At 32.6% G+C, this 19296-nt stretch overlaps 2 protein-coding genes across 2 annotated transcripts; one reads left to right on the plus strand and one right to left on the minus strand.

The window, feature by feature from the left end:
- Positions 1–5440: 5440 nt before the first annotated feature.
- Positions 5441–11055, minus strand: LOC132737369 (aggrecan core protein-like). The gene is made up of 7 exons (XM_060724638.1): positions 10895–11055; positions 9381–9497; positions 8912–8990; positions 7993–8289; positions 6555–6836; positions 5971–6156; positions 5441–5532 (listed from the first exon to the last, which is right to left on the minus strand). The coding sequence occupies exons 1-7, from the start codon at positions 11003–11005 to the stop codon at positions 5495–5497; spliced, it is 1110 nt and encodes a 369-aa protein (XP_060580621.1). The 5' UTR covers positions 11006–11055; the 3' UTR covers positions 5441–5494.
- Positions 11056–11644: 589 nt separating this feature from the next.
- Positions 11645–18863, plus strand: LOC132737371 (heat shock 70 kDa protein 12A-like). The gene is made up of 6 exons (XM_060724642.1): positions 11645–12645; positions 12896–12985; positions 15377–15508; positions 16040–16196; positions 16702–16832; positions 17520–18863. The coding sequence occupies exons 1-6, from the start codon at positions 12325–12327 to the stop codon at positions 18477–18479; spliced, it is 1791 nt and encodes a 596-aa protein (XP_060580625.1). The 5' UTR covers positions 11645–12324; the 3' UTR covers positions 18480–18863.
- The last annotated feature ends 433 nt before the right edge of the window (positions 18864–19296 follow it).

The raw sequence follows: 19296 nt of genomic DNA on the forward strand, positions 1-19296 counted from the left end.
ATACATTATTTTTTTATTTGTAAAATGTTTTACATTATTATTTGCCAAGATCTATGGAAGCACAGGTGTGCAACTGACGCAAGTTCTTGCAACATCACTATGAAAGTTAAAGTATTTGATAGTTTTATAACTGCTACCGGGCAGTCATAAATATTTCTGTGAACACATTCAATAAGCTTGGCGGTTTTTTTACATTTTTATGGAAAGTTTTCAAATGTCTGAACTATTTCATTGTTTCTTACTTTCATCGAATTGAAATCTTCATTTATTGAAAATACAAATGAATGATCTATATAAATGAGTTACTTTTGTTTTGTTTTTCAGGCTTCAACTGCATTATTTGATGTGTGCATATTGTATTATAATCCTATCGTTGCACAATGAAACATTTTCAATAAATAGTTTTCATAATTGTTTGACCTTGAGTTTTTAATGTATGTCCATTGTGCACTTTAGTCCATGTGACATTGTTAAAAACGTCATTCTTTGTATTATATCGATGTGTAAGAGTACACTAAATACATGTTTATACGTCTATGTTTCTAGTTGAGTTTCTTTGGCTTATTGACTTGTGAAACGGTGTGTAACATTGATGAGACAGTTAATTAAAAATCTGGAGAAAGAGAGAAGCATTACTAACAACTAAATTAAATGAAAATTGCAGTCTCGGTTTGCTTGAGTCTTATATGAGGGATAATAATAAAGTGCAACATCCCTCACTCGCCGTAGCACAAGCTTGAATGGTACTCAATCTTCATCATTTAACTGTACTGACATCAATTATCCCGAAGGACCAGGACTTAAACACTCTCGTTACTGCTCCGAAATGGAGCAGGTAAAAGTCTTAGAAACAAAAAGGCGTTCAATCAATATAAAATAGCAAGGACTATAATAAGAAATGACACAATCTGTAACTGTGTTCCCAGTGCTGCCACGCTAAAATTACACTTGTCTATGTCTCACATAAATCAGTGATTACGTTGTTCTAGTAAACGCGCCCGCAGACAAAAATAAAGCATTGGTGTTTAAGTTGTCTTTAAATAGGAAAGTGTAAAAATGGATAATAGTATATATGTATTGACTTTATATGGCTCATTGACTTCTGCTTGTTTAAAATAAAAAAGAATCGCAATAAGCTTAATATATAAAGAGTTGTGACACATTATGAATATGCTTGTTGCAATATGACACGTGATCTGTAAAAAAAATAAAACAAATCTATGCAGACGTATTTTTGCAACATGAATGAACAGATGTATGCGTCTGATTGAGGATAAATGGATGTATGTGTGATGCACAGTTATATGTTAATTATATATTATAATATAATGAGTTACTACAAATTCTTTTTCATATCATATTTATTCTGTCGAAGCATTTGTATGTTTGTTTTAACAACAATGGTAAAACTGGAAATATTTTTTTACCTCAGAATATGTGCTACAAAGAACATTAGAAGCATGATAATTACAAGAATGAAAATCGCTGGTGCAACGACACTAAATATAGCAAAAGCCACATTGTAAGTTCCTTGGCCGTCATCTGGTGAAATTGTCACGTTCATATTCTGTTCACATGTCCAAACATAGTTCAATAAGATACGCATTAGCTTTTGTCTGTTTCTATTCCATTGCATACACGTTTCTTCTTAAAATGTTACGATATTTTACAGTTTTAACATATAAGATTTAACACAAGTATCTTGATTTGATGTGGCCATGCTTGCCTTTCAAATAATTCAGAATCAAGATTATCATATTGTTTCTTCAGTTTTACACGTTTTATCAAAGTTGATAATATGTGATTTACTCCGTCACCATCCAAACAAATAACCTACTTTAAAGTCCCACGCTGTAACAATACTCCAGCTTGGAATTAACTTAATTTAAATTTCAAACCTTTCAGTATCTGATTCTTTTTATGATATGTAATGTTAATCGAGCGTGGATCTAATTTGCTAATTGTTTTTGTCGTATCAAAGCATTGAAATAATGTCATATTCCAGTGTTTCAATATTTCAGTATATTGAGTAGTGTTTGTTAGTATCCATCTAGATATTTCTTTTGAGGCATCATTTAGTATTTTCGATCATGATAAATTGTGAGGTAACTTTTAACCTACGACTGCATTCAAATACGCAATTTCGAAAATACCTATTAATTATCTTTAAATAGGTTGCATTTGTTCCAGTCTTATATCACAAAAAGTAGCATTTTTAATATTAATTTGATGCCAAATAGTGTCATTCTTTGCTTTTTCAACTACATTCCACTTTATACACAACTGAGAAAAAAGCGCATTTCATCATATTTTGTTTCCTTGTAACTGTCCGCTTTACACACGTTACTTTAAAAGATCTGGAGGTCTCAAAAACACACGTATTGTATAACCATATTTAGTGCAAAACACAATATAAAACCTTAGCATAGCAAAAAGACGCTAGGTGAAAGTATATATGTAAATATAGTTTCCTTGACACATGAAAACTCCTTCGTTTGCATATAAATTTGGCTTTCTTTAATAATTCTTACTATCATTTATGTTATGTGAGCACTATCCGACACAGATTCCTATCTTAACTCTTGCGAGTGCTACCGACAAGAATGAATGGCATAGAAATCAAACGTTCACTGTAAAGATTCTGAAACCAAAGTGATTTCCAATACTGTTGCAGTTACTCGAGACTTGCTCAATAAGTCTGTGGACAGAGGGGAACAGAATAAAAATACGATAAATAGAATACAATTCCCAAATCGACTTCCTTAAAAATACTTTGCCGATAAATCAAAAGACAATAAGCAGTTATTGAAAAAAACATATTTCCCTTAATCTTAATGCATTATGCCTATAAATATTATTCACATACCTATTGAATTTCAAATATATTTTATTGTTAAGGCAATAAATTGCCCATTTTAATCTTCACAAATATTCTTGTATATCAAAATGGCTGAAGTAATAATGTCCTACCTAATCTATGTTCATATGTTTAAAGATAAATCGGTGAAATTTTGGTTTATTTTCATTTAAGTGAATTCAATGATACTGATTTTATGTTAAAAGTAACATTTTTTTCCTCTATATCAAACGCGTACTATAGATTGGTTTTATCGAACATGTCAACATGTCTAGACCCTGTTTATTGTCATCAGTTGCGATTTTGGCATATTTATGTCTTATAGATTTTACAATCCCAAAGGAGTAAGATTTAGGTAATCAATAACTGTCAGAACTAGTGTATGATATATCAGATGTATATTTAGTGTTCCTCTGTGACTCATGTCTTCTGAGCAGAATTATATTAGTTTACAAGAAGTATATGATATAGTGCTATTTAGCTCTACTGGCAACGAAAGTGATTATTCTTTGCAGCCAGTATTTAGTATAGCGACAAGCAAGTTTACAGGCTCTTTACTGTTAGCAGCTCCTTTTATAGTGTTTTTTGTAATTGAAATCCCCTAAAGATTAAATAGACTGTACACAAAACCAAAAGAGGACGAATTCATCACACAAATTGATTTGGTTCAGGGTTGGTCAGATCTCTTAAAAAATGTACCCAATGAATATAGTATGAAACCGAGCATTTGTATCTCAATGTCTGTCTATGACTCCAACTATTTACGACCCAAATATATAAACGCTCTCTTGTTTTATATCAATTTTGTGAAAGTTTTATAAATTGTTTAGTCAAATATTTGCTGTGATAGAGTGGGGTATGGGTAAAGAGATATAACTGTAATCGAGGATGAGTCTGTCTGGAGGCAGAGTTATCTCTACCTCCTGCTATTTAGAATCGAGTCCATCCCGATAACAACATGTCGGTAAGGAATGCTCGGAACTCAAAGTGTTTGATTTAGCACAATTATAATTTTGTCTGTGATAGAATCTATTCTGTTATGTGTTTCTTTCCCGAAAAAATACTATATTTAATGGAAATAGGCAACTTCCCTACTGTTTTAGTCTTTTGACAATATATTTTCTCATAAATACTAGAAATTTCACATTGTACATAATTATAGTCTCTTATCAATACAAAGGTCAAACAGTTAGACATTAGTGAATCGTAGCTATTTAAAAACATTGAAAATGATACTATTAGTATGCTATTTTATTTATGTTGGATGCAGGCAGACTATTTCAATAATCATAACAGACTTTCTGATATGATCATTTGATGGAGTTAACACCTAAAGCTACATGACAAGTTAAAGCGCTTAAGATTATGTTTGATAAACGGGATAGTAGAAAACATACCCCCTCGGTTTATTATTTCTATTATATCTAAGGCCAATACATACAACCAGTCCTAAAGGAACTCCACTGAGGTCCAAAAGAACAAAAAAAGTAAAATTTTGAATGTCTTACAAAGATCACATTACCCTCTTAATTTTAAATGGTCACAGATGGATGTTCGGGATCTGCGACTCTGAGAAACCTCCTACAAGAATTATGTAAGATACCTTTGGAAATTTCTTTTTTTTTTAACTCAGAAGCTAATCCAACAGTTGTATGTTCTTGGATATAGCATCATCAAACATGCCTGTCATTGTTGTTGCTATTAATCTCAGTTTTATCACCTTCTTCTATATGGACTTATTTACTTTTGGTTACGTCTATTAGATCTTTCTTTGAAGTTTATTTTGCCGTTTGCTAATATCATTTTTTATAGTGAACTCGTGCTTCTTTTCATATTAAAGACTTGTTCAATTGCAATCCAACCGCCGGTTTTATTTAAGCCCAGTTCTCACATACATAAAATCAACCGGTGATATTTACTATCTGGTTCATGTGTCTTTATAATTTACGTTTGCTCTAACCGATTAAAGGATGATACATTTCGTCATTTTCTAATCCATTTCAGTAGCGTTATTTGAACAGGTCGCGAGCACCTATTTATGACTGGATTCGGGAAGCAGAAAATGTTGAATAATTCAGGTGTTCATCAATTTGCACGGAATAAAGTGCATGCTTGGTGAAAAGATAGTGAAGGATATTTCTTTCAAAGATAAATTTATCCTGATATACGGGCACATGTACTTTTACAAAATCATACACACTTTATCAGACTTGCTACAAAACTGTATTTGTCTATAATTCTTTTACTGAATGTACTGAAAATTGGAATAAGACATTGCTATCTTAAGAAGGATCGGACGTCTTTTCTCCAAGCTTAATCTGGTGCATATATTAGATAGATGTTTTCGTCTTAAACATTGAATACAAAATCTACCTTTAACAACTTTTTCTCATGAACCGATAGTTGATTGTAAACTAAACTATGTATCACATTGGCTTTTAAATATGTTTACAAACCTATGACCCTTTAAATTAAAAGAAAATTGTCACCCGATTTTATATTGATGTTGTTCAAGCAAAATATTTTGAATACCAGACTCATTAATAGACATCATACAACCTAATTAATAGATAACAAACGATATTTTATATCTTTCTCTGTATTTCTGACGACAGTAAATTCATCTGCTCTGTCAGTCTATCCGACTATTGTATCTACGTGGTGTGGCCGTATTGCTGAAAGAGAGAAAATGTGTTATTGATAAGTAACTATTTCATAAAAAGCCAACTCTAGAAATTATTTCATCTGTATCTAAAAATCATAATTTCGGCCATTTAATAGTATTGAATAATGTATGATGTTTTAATGAGTACACTTTTTTCAAGGTGAGTGGAAACTTTTGAGTTTATAGTTTATACTAATTCATTAAGTGCGATCGTTGGAAGCTATATGCTAATTGAAACACTCCGTTTCAGGAAGAGTGTAAATTTCTTGTTCGCGGAAACAACGGGGTTTGAACCCACGCGGCCAGCAATCCTTAGATTACTAGTCCGACGCGTTAAACACTCGTCCATGCCGCCACTCACAAACTATTGAAACTTTTTGTTATAATTTTATCTTTTAAAAAGGAAGCCGTATATCGAACCAAGATTGTACAGTATTTGAGTACTTACAATATTCACAAATAAATGGATTTTGCTGTCCTATGTCACCAAATAGAGTTGTTGAGCCACATATGACGTCATCCCATTTACCGTAGTATGGCGCATAAGGTACAAACAGAACGCAATCTTCATTATAATGGCTGGCTAGATTACCTTTTCTATCCGAATACCAGTTCAGATATATCACGTGATCGCCTGTTAGGAAATATATTATTTATTTATTTATTTTGCTCTAGAATATGTGAGACGATTAAATGAATTTTAAGAATGGAATATTCTTTTCTTTGATCATGAAATACCTAAGACAAGTGTGTCTTCTGTGACTGAATAATTTCAAATGGTTATTATTTGTTAACATCAGAATTAGAATGGATTCTCTTTGGTTGAATAACTAGCCTAAGAGCCAAGGGCCATAATACCAAATCTGAAACTTACCCCAGAGCAAGTATATAGTCTCTACTTTACAAAAATCAAAATCTTACAAAATTTTGCTTTCACAACGCTTCAGAATCCAAGATGGCGTCCAATATAGCCACATAGTTTTAACATTCTTACACCTTGAAACTAGCTATATTGTATATAATCAGACATACCCGATATCCATTCAAAATTCTCCTCTGTGCGTACGTCATGCAACCCCATCCATACGGCATGATCAAAATTGTAAGATTTAATCCACCTATAAATGTAATCTTGCAGCCCCGGACCGTCGACATGAAAAAGATCGCCGCCTTTGGCCATACAATCCCGCTCTGCTTTGGACCAGATCGTTTTGATCGGAACCAACTCATAGCAATAGTCGCCATATTGAGTGAGGGCGCCACCATCTTCCCGCGTGTACTGATGAAGTTTTGCCGGGCACAAGTTTATGTTTCCTGTCAAAGAAATAGGTGGTATGTTGTTAATTTCTAAATGTGACCAGTTAGCTTTCCCTTGTCTTGCAATATACTGTGGTAACATGACCGCCAAGTTATAGAGAAAATATAGTAGCACTTTTTGGAAAAAAATACTAACACTTAATGGTAATAAAGTATAATAAATCCCATTTAAAAGAAATATTCATTCCGTGTATACGTATTATATTTGCCTTAACCGCACAGTCATAATCGATTGTATCCCTTACATTTTGGCGTAACTCTTGTTCTGCCGGAAGTATAATACTTAAAATGTCGGCACAAATGAATTTATCATCGTATTTAAACGATTGTATTGTTGATAATCATAAATGTGTTAGCAGTAGTTCGATATGTTTTGTCACTTGAAATACTGCTTTTTTATAACTGATACAATAACATGCGGAAATGGTTACTGCGCCTATCTCTGAACTCACGGGTCACGGGTGTTGTGGTAATGAAAAAATATGTTAATAAGTGTTGCAGGCCTTTATCCCACTTGACACCATTGTTGTGGTGTTGAAAATTAAAAGCCTTATTATGTTTTCTATAAATAGAATTTCGTTACTTATTACATAATGCTCTTAGTTTGCTCAGGAGTACTCTTTAATGGGATAAAATCTAATCGTCAGGATGACACCACCCTTTGAATGCAAAGGGAAATAAAACACAAATGTTGAATAAATTTAAATCAACCAAATTTCTAATGAACTAAGTTTTTATTTACACATAACTAAAAGTTACTTTAAACTTAACAGGTTGACAAAAGTACTTTAATATAAACTGTTTTATCAAAATAAACTAGTGAATAAAAGATTTAAACCAGTAGAAAGTTGTTGAACTGTTATAAACGAAAATATGAAAAATAACCTTAATGATTCTGTGCTGTAAAACGAATAAATCTGAATAGTATTAAGCCCTGTTTAAATATATATCAAAAAAATAAAGTTCTAATAATTCAAGATGGCTGCCACTTAAAACAAAGAAAAAAATATTAATTACTCTTAATTAATTCTGTCATATAATTCATGTATCATATAATGCATTCTGATATAATGCCGAAAATATATCATGCAATATATCTGTTGATATGAGACCATGACTATAAAAGGTATAACAAAACGACTTATATACATACCCGTGATAGGTTTAGCTGTTGATGATGTGACAAGTCTTACGGGACTGAAATTTGGAAAGAGCGGCGAAGTTGTTGTCGGCTTTGTGTTTGTGGTAGGACGAGTGGTGAGTGTTGTTTGTTGCGTTGTTGTTGGTTTAGTTATTGTTGCTGTTGTTGTTGTAGGTTTAGTTGTTGTTGTCGTAGGTTTAGTTGTTGTTGTCGTCATAGTTGTCATCATGGTTGATTTTGTTGTAGGTAAGGTTGTAGAAGAAGGTATGGACGGTCTTTCTGTCGTCGTTGAAGTTGTTGTTGTTGTGACTTATACGAAAATGTATATAGAATTAATGAAATATATCCTAGGAAAAGATACAATAATAAGAACGTTTGTACAAATCTCAACTCGTTGTTATTATTATTATGCTAATGATACGGTATCTAAATAATTAAATTTTAGACAAAGCCAACAAAGCAAACCAATACCACCGGAAATACTCATCATCTTGAATTTTGATATCTGTCTCGACTTTCAAATGTATCATAATTCAAGAAGTGGATAATAACTCGTGCCGGTGCCGTTATAACAGTTGACAGTTCTAGCGTTTTATTGGAGAAACAGAAACAAGGTGTGTAACTAATACAATTAAAAAGGACATTGAAAATCAGTGTTTGACAATACAATTAACAAATAGAGGCGTAATTTTGGTTTTGTGACGTCATAAATTACATCATTTAATGTCACAACTTATTCCTAAACACAATATCCGCAAAATGTTTAACCGATAAACATTGTAATCCTCTTTTTAATTAGGACAAAAATCAAATCATATCAAGATAAATAACAATCTGAACACAATTATGAATGCTGCAGCATAAACAGTATAACTAAACTTATATGTGTACCTATAATCATGATTATTTTAATCAAAATAAATTCACCTACCGATGTCAGATGTAGGAGGGCTTCCAGGACATAGTTGCCTAGCAACATGTTGTGCCGTACCGTCTTCCACGTATGCGAACTATAATTAAAAAGCAATCATGCTTATATTATTTTTATTATTATTATTATTATTATTATTATCATTATTATTCATAGTTGTTGCATTCTATCATAGTTTTACCGCCACAGATAAACCATTATACCAAGATTATATTACATTACCACCTAAGTAGAGCAAAAATATTTGGTTGTAACTGAGTGGTTTTGCATTAGAAAAGTTAAGATGTATGTAATATATCACTTTGTCCAGAATGAATACAATTGTTGTAAAGTTATTACACTACGAGTGGCCGCTCTGTAAAGGTTGTACTGTAGTTTCAATAATATTCAACCGCTGCAAAGTTTAAGTCAAATCGGACTCTTTCAAATTCAAAGTAAGAATAGGTATTTAGAGAGTTGAACAACTTGCCTGGTGTTCAAAGGCTACGGCGTTCCATCCAGGTGGTGTTTCTATGTGCGGAATTATTTCTTTACAATCAAACTCATACATGTAACCAATAGGACTGGTTCCCGGCTGTGGGTCCGCCTTGACATAAATGAGCCGCGTCATGACAAAACCAACATAATGGGTTTGCGACCAGCATGGATCCAGACCAGCCTGCGCATCCGCGCAGTCTGATCAGGATCCATGCTGTTCGCTGTCAGTTTCTCCACTTGTAATAGAGTTGATAAGCGAACAGCATGGATCCTGACCAGACTGCGCGGATACGCAGGCTGGTCTGGATCCATGTTGGTCGCAAACCCATTATGTTGGTTTTGTCATGACGCGGCTTAAAAAATACATTTCATATTAGAATAAAGGCACATTATTCTTCAGCAAGGAATATAGTTTTCATCCTTAAGAAAGGGTTAATATTAGTTTTATAACGCTTAAATAAATTTTTAGAGCATGATAGATGTATTTTACCTGAAGAAAGTAGTGCAGAAAGTTAAAATATTTGTTGTTAAAGTAACAAAATGTAAACAGAGTACATGCAGTATTTTGACTTCCGTGCAAAATACTAAATCACTAAATTATTGAAAATTGCCAAGAAAAAAATAAATAATTGAAGTTCATAAAACGAATGAAAAATGTCTGCGTTTGATAGATCATCTGCATTCCCATGATTTGAAAACAATGCAAAAGCTACATAGAACTTCGTAAATGTTTTAATAATGTTTTGTTAAATGTCTATTATGCACTAGAAATGCTTGTTATTTTATTTCTCGAAAACTTTTTATTTGAGTATCTTATTACAGTTTCAAAAAAATATACTCATTTGCTACATAGATGAACTATATTTTCACTTTTGCTCTTTTGACAGTTTGTATAATTGAAGTGAATTAGAATTTTGTGTTTGTTTACAGTTTGCTACGTTTTTAACAGTGCTACTTGCTACAGTTGTTAAAACATCTTATATGCTCTAAAACCCTTATTAACAATTATTAACACATGTTTAAAATTTCTAACGAATTAAAGAAATATGGATTTTTACGGCAAAATGTGCCTTTAACGATGATTAAATGATGATTTATGTTGTTGTTGTTTTTTTTTTTTCTTTTTTCACAATCACTGCCGTGAGTTAAATAATATAGCAGGACAGATAGCCTAGCGGATAAAATGTGACAATCGCTTAACACTAGAATTTTAGGACTTGACCCACAAACGAGTCACGGCACGTTTCCATATATGACACTAGTCCAAGCAAGGAATGTAAATAATAATACTAGTAGGGTTTAACTTAGATATGTGTGTATGATACGAAATCTTAACTACAAATTCTACCATTTTGGAAACTTTTCTTTTTTCTTTTTGTTATTGGTCTAGTTTTTGGATACTACTCATTGACAAGTTAAAATCGTTGTTTATCACATTAAGAATTACAGTTGAAAATTTCTGTCCCAAAGATCCTTAGATTTTATTTATAAAATAAAATTCCTTACCATGGCATAGACTGGTCGCTCCACATCGTAATTACAGAGGCAAGTATAGTCGCCTTGTACTTTGGAAATGAAGGTCAATACTACAATAGACCTTATAAATTTATATATCATTTTTACACAGTGGTCGCTTGTACGTGTAAGTTTTTGAACTAGAGATAAGAACTTTGCAGTGCATATGCTACATACCTATCTATACTTACAATAATGATAAATCCTTTTGCGTGATCTAGATAACTAAATTTAGCGCAGTATATGTGATTTTTTTTAATAAAATTTATTGGCTCATATATATTTCTAAATGATATATATTACAAGAGAGATAATATTTATTTAGGCACGAATATTCACGTGACAATGTTTCATATATCAGTTACATAGCGTTATGTTCCCTGTAGTTATTATATCTTAATGTAGTACCATATTTAGTGGTGTAATACCTACAGAATGAAAACGAAATAGTCAAATGACACCCGCAATCATGGGGTTCTCGTATCTCAAATCAGATTTATAAATTATGTATCGAAAAATTCAATCGCAACTTTTCGCCATTTTAACAATATTCGTAATCTTCGTTCGTATTCTTATGAATAATGGATTCAATATGAATTGAAAGGCGAGTTTAATAATTTCACGCAATCGCTTTACCAAGTTATGATGATTAGATTACAAGTGTACATAAAATTTGAATGAGGGTATCTATAGGTTTATTCAATTTACTTTTTAATATTTGATCATAAACCATGATAAAGGGGCATTTACTGATCAGTTTATTGTATATGTGTTTAAGGAGGTTTAAAATATTGTTACGATTGTAAAAAAGATGAAAACACTAAATAATATAATTACGAAAAAATTCGTGATTTATGTTTTATTTAGTGTCAAAATATGACTAGTTGCTATGGTTATGAATTGTAACAGAGTCTTGAGGGAGATATAGGGGATATTCAAGTTTTATCTACAAATACAGGATTTATTTTCATCGAGTGGACAAGTATGAAAATAAATTGTTCACGAATGGCGGTAACCACAAGTGAAATATGATAATTTTCATACCACAATCGTGTATTTATAGGAAAAAAACTTGAATTTTCTGTTTATTATATGCATTTTTCTCGTTTTTGACATTAACATTTTGAAGTCTACACCTTTTATTTGTGTGTATTGGCTGAATTAAGAAGAAAGTAGTCCGGCAAGGCACCAGTGAAAATACGGAAAATATGTTTCACTGCAGAAAAATATTTTTTTACAGTGCAAATGCGGAATATGAAAAAAAAATTAAATGAAAAATTAATTTCATTAATGGATATTTCTAAATATATTTGATTTATAAGTATAATAAGAATGTTTATTAACACATCGTTGTGTGAAAAGAAATAGCGGGTTACCAATCCACTAAATTCTGAGCAAGTCTCGTTTCGTATGAATACGTAATGGCATCAAGACCTGGTTCGAACACTAGAATAGCCGTTGCAGCTATCGACTTTGGGACAACATGCACGGGTTATGCTTATCATCTTAAAAGGGATGTCAAAAATGAAAACTATATCCGATCTATACGCACGGACCAAGCATGGGTAGGGAGTGCCGAAACAGGCCTTCAAGCCCCGACAACAGTTTTAATGGATAGAAATAAGGAATTCCATTCTTTTGGATTTGAAGCTGAGACGAAGTATAAAACACTGGCCGCCACAAACGAACACAAAGGGTGGTACTACTTCCGGTATTTTAAAATGAAACTCCATCATGAAAGTGTAAGTTTGACATTTGTACTTTTGTTTCTTAACATAAATACTTAAATATGACAAATATATTAGAAGTTACATCCTTCACGGGCACTTAGTTACTCCAACGATAGTTATTAGTAATAAAATACCAAGAAGTATGAGCAATTGTCCATTGACCATTTACACTGTTTACTGTCCAGCAAATGCATTGACTGAAAATACAAGTCATGTTCTTATCTAATGTTATAAAAAGTAAAATATCTATAATTTTTTTTAGGAACTGAAACGTGACATGATGATGGAAGACAGTGAAGGGAAACCATTCCTGGCAATTAATGTATTTACCGCGGCTATCAGATATATTAAAGTACGACCTTATATTTATCTTTATGCAAAGTTATATAAATAAATGAATTATTACAGTCAGCATAGTAAGTACTAATATTAATGTTTGACGTCAAAGGGAGCTAACTCAGAATATGATCAAAATGGAGTTATCTTTCTGGATCATTATGTTTGCTTGTGGCTAGTTTAAACGCATGACCATTAAAGGATTGATAAGTTAAGAAAATTCATATTTAATCTAAGAGTAAAATGACTGAAAAATCTAAAATCTCCCGTCATGGAAGTAATGTACTTTGTTTGGGATTTGAACTTACGGCTACGAATACCATCCAATTAACATTTCTCAATTGTGCTCTATTCAAAGATTTAACCAATATATAAATATTACCGATATTGGTTTGTCGACTTTCTAAAGGTCCCAGATATTATTATCATGTTTACGTGTCTTTCAAAGTTTGACTCGGTCTACAAAACAAAACGAAGTAAAAATCAATAAATGTTTTATAGTGTTGAACAAAAGTAGACTTTTGAATTAATATTGAATTTCTGTTCAATTTGTAAATAAACACCAAAACTATTTATGGCATAATGAATTTAACTGTATTTCGTTTTCGTTTATAGAGATCATGTATCATGACGTAATGAATATTAAAATTGTAATGATAAACATCAAAATTGATAGTTAAGGTTTTATTAATTGAAACGATGTTTTTGTATTATTCCTCTATTGTCAAAGTTGGTAAATGTCATTTTTATCATTTTCTTAAAACAGAATAAATCAAGAGTCGAAAAAGAAAGTTCTTCCAAGTGATTATTAAATATTGACAAGCGACTGGTCTACTTCTTTTGATAAAAAATATAACTTTATTATATGTTCTGCATAATCGTCATGTTGCATTTCAAAATTTAAAACAAAATGGGTACATAAATATATATAATCAAAAAGTTTATACTCCATATTTATTTATATCAATTTAATTGCCAAAATGGGCTAAAAAATTGGTCACAAATTTGTAAACTACGGAATTCTGTTTCGGTCATCAACTTTTCGACTAAAATTGTCTAGTTGTCGAGCTGTAATCTTAGAAACTTTAATTGTTCGATATTTCATGGATATAGACGTTTTAACGATGCGGTCCGTTGCTATGAAAAAATGACCTGAAGTCGTATTTTTTCGCGCATACGCAAATTACGTAGGGCAAAAAAGCCATGTCCTACATAGAAATGAAGTAGAAATTCATAGACAATTCCGAGTTTGTTTAAGGTAAAAATTAGAAAGTCATATAAAATAGCTTTTAACAGAAACACAAAAGATGCCTTCAAGGCTTTGTGGCCAAGATTGCCCCAAAAAGGCATGGAAAAGACGATTGTTTAAGAATTCCCCCTTACGATCACTGACCTGCCATTGAGATTATTGTTGTAAAATATGTTGAAATATATATATTAGCAAATAAAGAAATCAATTTAATTGTTGTTGAAAACGTTCATATTAAAAAAAAATATTTTTATTACATAATTATAATATATAATATTTTTATATTAATTTTATTAACATTTAAAATCGAGGTTAAATATCATTCTGAAAAAAAGTCGGAACGTGATATAATGCATTTTCTAGTGTTCAGTTTAGCTAATTTTATCCTTTATCCGACTTGACTAATATGCCAAACAGAAATATTTTAAGTCACATAATATATTCAATTAATTTTTCAAACTCTTGTGAAGTTAAGATGGGTGGTATAGTAACACACATTTTGTCTGGTTCCTTAATTGTAACACATGGAAATGCACGTCACGTACACTATTTGTCACTTCACAAAATCAATAAACATTGATGAGATTGGTATAAATAAAAAAATACTTAAATTACGATTAATCATTTTCATAATTTTAAGTAAATAACTATGTCATGGTACTAAAACGATCCGGTTGAATGATATTGTTAAGTAGCTGGCAAATAACAACCAGTCACGTGTCAATCTGTTTGACACCGCCTTGCCAATCCACTTGTTAACTGTATGTTATCGTTATTGCGCTTTTGCCCTACGCAGAATGCGTGAAATCGTGAATTTATCAAGTTTAAGTCGTGAATTCATGAGGTTGAAATCGTGAATTCCCTATGTTGAAAACGTGAATTCACAAAATTAAAATAGTGAATTCACGAAAATGTAATCGGGAATTCATGAAGTTGAAATTTCTCCACCGGTCCTTCGTAAATTTGCGATTATTTGTGTTAAAATTAAAAAAAAAATGGTGATGTAATGTTAAATATCTAGTGTTTGCGTGTCGAAAAAGTCGATGGCGGGAACGTTAACACGATTCCGTATAAAACAGTAAACCATTAATTTTTATAGATTACCAAAATGTGTATCTGTGCATATATTAAATTTTATGCATGTATTTATTCTATTAGTCACATCTGATGGAAAAGCTAGGAAATGCCTTAGATTCCCGCATTTTTGCAACAGAAATCACGTGGGTGCTAACTGTGCCTGCTATTTGGAGAGAATCTGCTAAACAATTTATGAGGGAAGCAGCACATGCGGTAAGATCGGACTTTGAATTTTAATTTCTTAAAGGTGAATGACTAAAAAAATAGCAATCATTTCACACTACATAACGATTTTTCCCAATATTAATACTTATTGGATCCAATATGGTCATTTTAGCCTGTTTTTAGTTTGTCAAACAAAAACTTCAATATTAAATTACATATGTCCCCCTTCTAGGATTCTGCGTCCAAAAGTATCAACATTAAATTACGTCCTCCGTTAAGAATTGTTTTCATTTTCTGAGTCTTAATTAAAATAACCATTATTATATCAACTCATTATTGTACTGAAAGAAACAATTTGAAAGATCTTTCACATTTAGGAAAAAAACAACAACAAAAAACAACGATAGCTGTGTGAAATAAACATGGCATTATTTATTGTTTAGTACAAAACTGATTCTATCGGACTCATACAAAGCTGCAAAACTAGGTTTGCTTTATTCTTCCTCCAATATAGATTTGACAGCTGTTTAAGTCATTCATTTTTGTATATCATAAAGCGGTAGTTTTTAATATTTACAGGCTGGTATTTCGAATAATAATCTGATGCTTGCACTGGAACCAGAATCAGCCGCAATATTCTGTAAGGAGCAGGCCATACATAAAGCCGACGGTGCCGACGGACCGTTTCTGTCTGCATTTAATCCGGGACAAAGATATCTAGTAGCTGACCTTGGAGGTAAGGACATTATTCCAATAAAGCAAATATTAAGAATAGCTAACAGACAAGACAAACTGGGGATATCGAGGTTATACCATCAAATTCAATGTGGCGTTTCGGAATCAAAAAGAAGCTGGGGGCATCAAAAGAGGATGGCAATATCTAGGATGTATTATGTTTTTTATTTTATTGGAAGACAATGGAACAAATATATAAAAACACAAAGCTAAATATAAGAAATAAAAAAGTTCCAGTCTATACAAATTGAACGGAATGATTGGTAGGCTTGTTACTTTCTTAAAGAGAAGATTTGTGTTAACTTAATTGACTACAGCTACCGGTATTGCTTTATTGCCATTTAATCAACCGGCAACAGCCGGAGCGTTTCTTTTTTTTTGTTATTACTGTACAGGCTATTTGTAATTGTACGACTGTCATGCTCTTGCACACCGGCATGCTTTCCTTATGATGTACGAACGACAACTCTTCTGCTTGGAGAGTATTCAATAAAAATACATTTCAGGTGGCACGCTGGATACGACAGTTCATGAAGTATTACCCGACGGATTATTAAAGGAACTACACGCAGCTACAGGCGGTGCCTGGGGAGGTCAAATGGTCAATGCTGCTTTTGAGAATCTATTGAAGGACATTGTATGTTTTTAACTTTACATTATTGTGTTCATGTATTACATGTATTACCATGATTTAAAAAGCGCAGTAATGCAGGAACATGTCTATACTTATTTTATCATAATGACTCAAAAGAGAACTGCAATCCAAAATATATATATTTATTCGTTATATACCTATAAAAGTTATCCCTAAATTACATGCAAATCAAGAAGCGCTCATACCATTCAACAGGTAGAAAAATCCATATTATGTTAGTGACAAATACGGTACCATATTAAGAAGTGTCAGACTATTTTCTTCGTTGGTTCCCAAAAATAAGAAAGCTGCTACTCCATAATATTCCGTATATGTTCAAGGTTGCAAATAGCTTATCAACTGAATTCCCAGTCCTGCGTGTAAAACGACACCTTAGTAAAAGCATGAACACTATTTTAGTCCTAATTTTGCCCTCATTTTTGGTATTTTCCGCGCACTCCTGGGGGATTAGCTAAATTGTGCGTATTCATATCAATGCTTATTAAGTACAGAAAAATAGCATACACGCTTTGGCTAGTAAACTAGTTCATTTAAAATTTCTAAATATGAGAGCACTTATAATGAAAAGTCAATAAACATGAGAGGTAATCAATGCCCACATAAAGGAGTATAAAGAATTATGGGTACCACAGTATTGAGGATACTTAATTTACTTGATTGTCATTTTAGGTTGATCCTGAAGTTTTCCAGGTATTTTGCTCGGAAAGGACAGGCGGTTGGATTTCACTTCAAAAATGCTTCGAAAGTAAGAAAAGGGAGTTCACAACACACACTGAAATCTCAGACATTGATATTCCAAGGGGTTTAGCAGATATCTATAAAGAAATAAAGAAGACAGAACTGAGAGGAAAACGTTTTAAAAGAAATATACAAATACTAAATGATGATATTTTGAGACTGCCATCGCAAGTAATGAAAAGTCTGTTTGCAACTGCGACTGACAAAATCATCGATCATATCGAACAGCTTTTTAAAAACAAAAACTTGAGAGGTGTTACGTCTATTTTGCTGGTTGGAGGGTTCTCAGAGTCTGTGATTGTGAGCAAATCCATCCGAGAACATTTTAATAGATTGAATGTGATTGCTCCGGCGTCGGCGAGCTCCGCTATATTGCAGGGAGCTGTTATGTATGGAATCAATGATAGAATCATAGCCTCGAGAATAAGTCCCTACACATATGGTCTACATACCCGCCGACCATTTGATAAGCACAAACATCCAAAAGAACGGATGATTCAGCTAAAAGACCGACAAGTTGTAGACAATGCCTTCAGTAAACAGATAGAAAAGGGGGAAACTGTTTACGTTGGCGAGGATAAACCCGGGACGTCGTTTTCTGTTATAAATCGAAAGACACCATCTGTCTTTTGGAAGGTCTATCAGACAGAAGATTACGACCCCATATTCTGTGATGACCCAGGCTGCAGCTGCATTGGAACATTGTCTATACAAATTCCGGAAGACATCATGGCCAAAACAATTGGGCTGAGAGTCTATATGACTTGTCAAGGAACGGAATTACAAGCAACGGCAACTATTAAAGATTATGGAATAACAACTGTTGGGAAATTTAGCTTCCTTGACAAGGATTACCAGTACTCTGGTGACGTCATAGAAGACGGTGACTGACCTTTTCCCGTTATAATCTGTTTTCACAAACTGACTAGATATCATTAAGAATGTATTTTATTGCATGTGACATGTACGTTTCTTTCTCCATTGTTGTCCCTTTTTTACGCGTGTTGCCTTCACATATGTGGCCAATATGGAAATATTCTCAAGCTGGAAACTCGTATTAAAATTTATTTTCTAATCCAAATCGTCATTTTGGCTCGAGTAATTTAGTGACAGCAAATAGAGATGCGCTTACAAATTTTTCTTTCTCTCTTCATTTAATAATCACATTCCTGAAAATTGCACTACGGATTTGAACATATTTGTGTTTTTATCAAATATTCTTAAAATATTGATATGAAACGTATGTATCTATTGCAATGAAAATAATGCAACGTAGTTGAGGTTTCGTGTATTGTTTTGAGGGAAAGGCAATGAAGTTCTTTGGGGCCTTTGGTATTGCTGTTGTATATAGATGTCATAATGGCAATCTTCTAATAAGCTAGCTCAATAAACTGGTAAGTTATACTCTAACAAAATAGAATCCCTCAACATTGTAGAATATTCAACATGCCGTAAAACTCTCACATCCCAGTGTGTACATTGATATTTTTGTGTTTGATGTTACCAAAGTCAATTCGTACCTTTCTTCGAGGTATCCGTTCCCCGTTTTTTGTATAAAGATTAGCATCTCATGACTTAAAAGATATTCAGCGGTCTATGTGTGTACCAGAAGGGAAATCACACGCTTGGCTTGTATGCGAAACATTATTTTAGGTCGATCCTGGAATATTCATCCGACGTCTGCCTGCTCTAAAATAATGTTTTTAAT

This window comes from Ruditapes philippinarum, unplaced genomic scaffold (assembly GCF_026571515.1).
Source record: "Ruditapes philippinarum isolate M1 unplaced genomic scaffold, ASM2657151v2 ctg3044_1_1_1_1, whole genome shotgun sequence".
In the NCBI taxonomy this organism is placed as follows: Eukaryota; Metazoa; Mollusca; class Bivalvia; order Venerida; family Veneridae; genus Ruditapes; species Ruditapes philippinarum.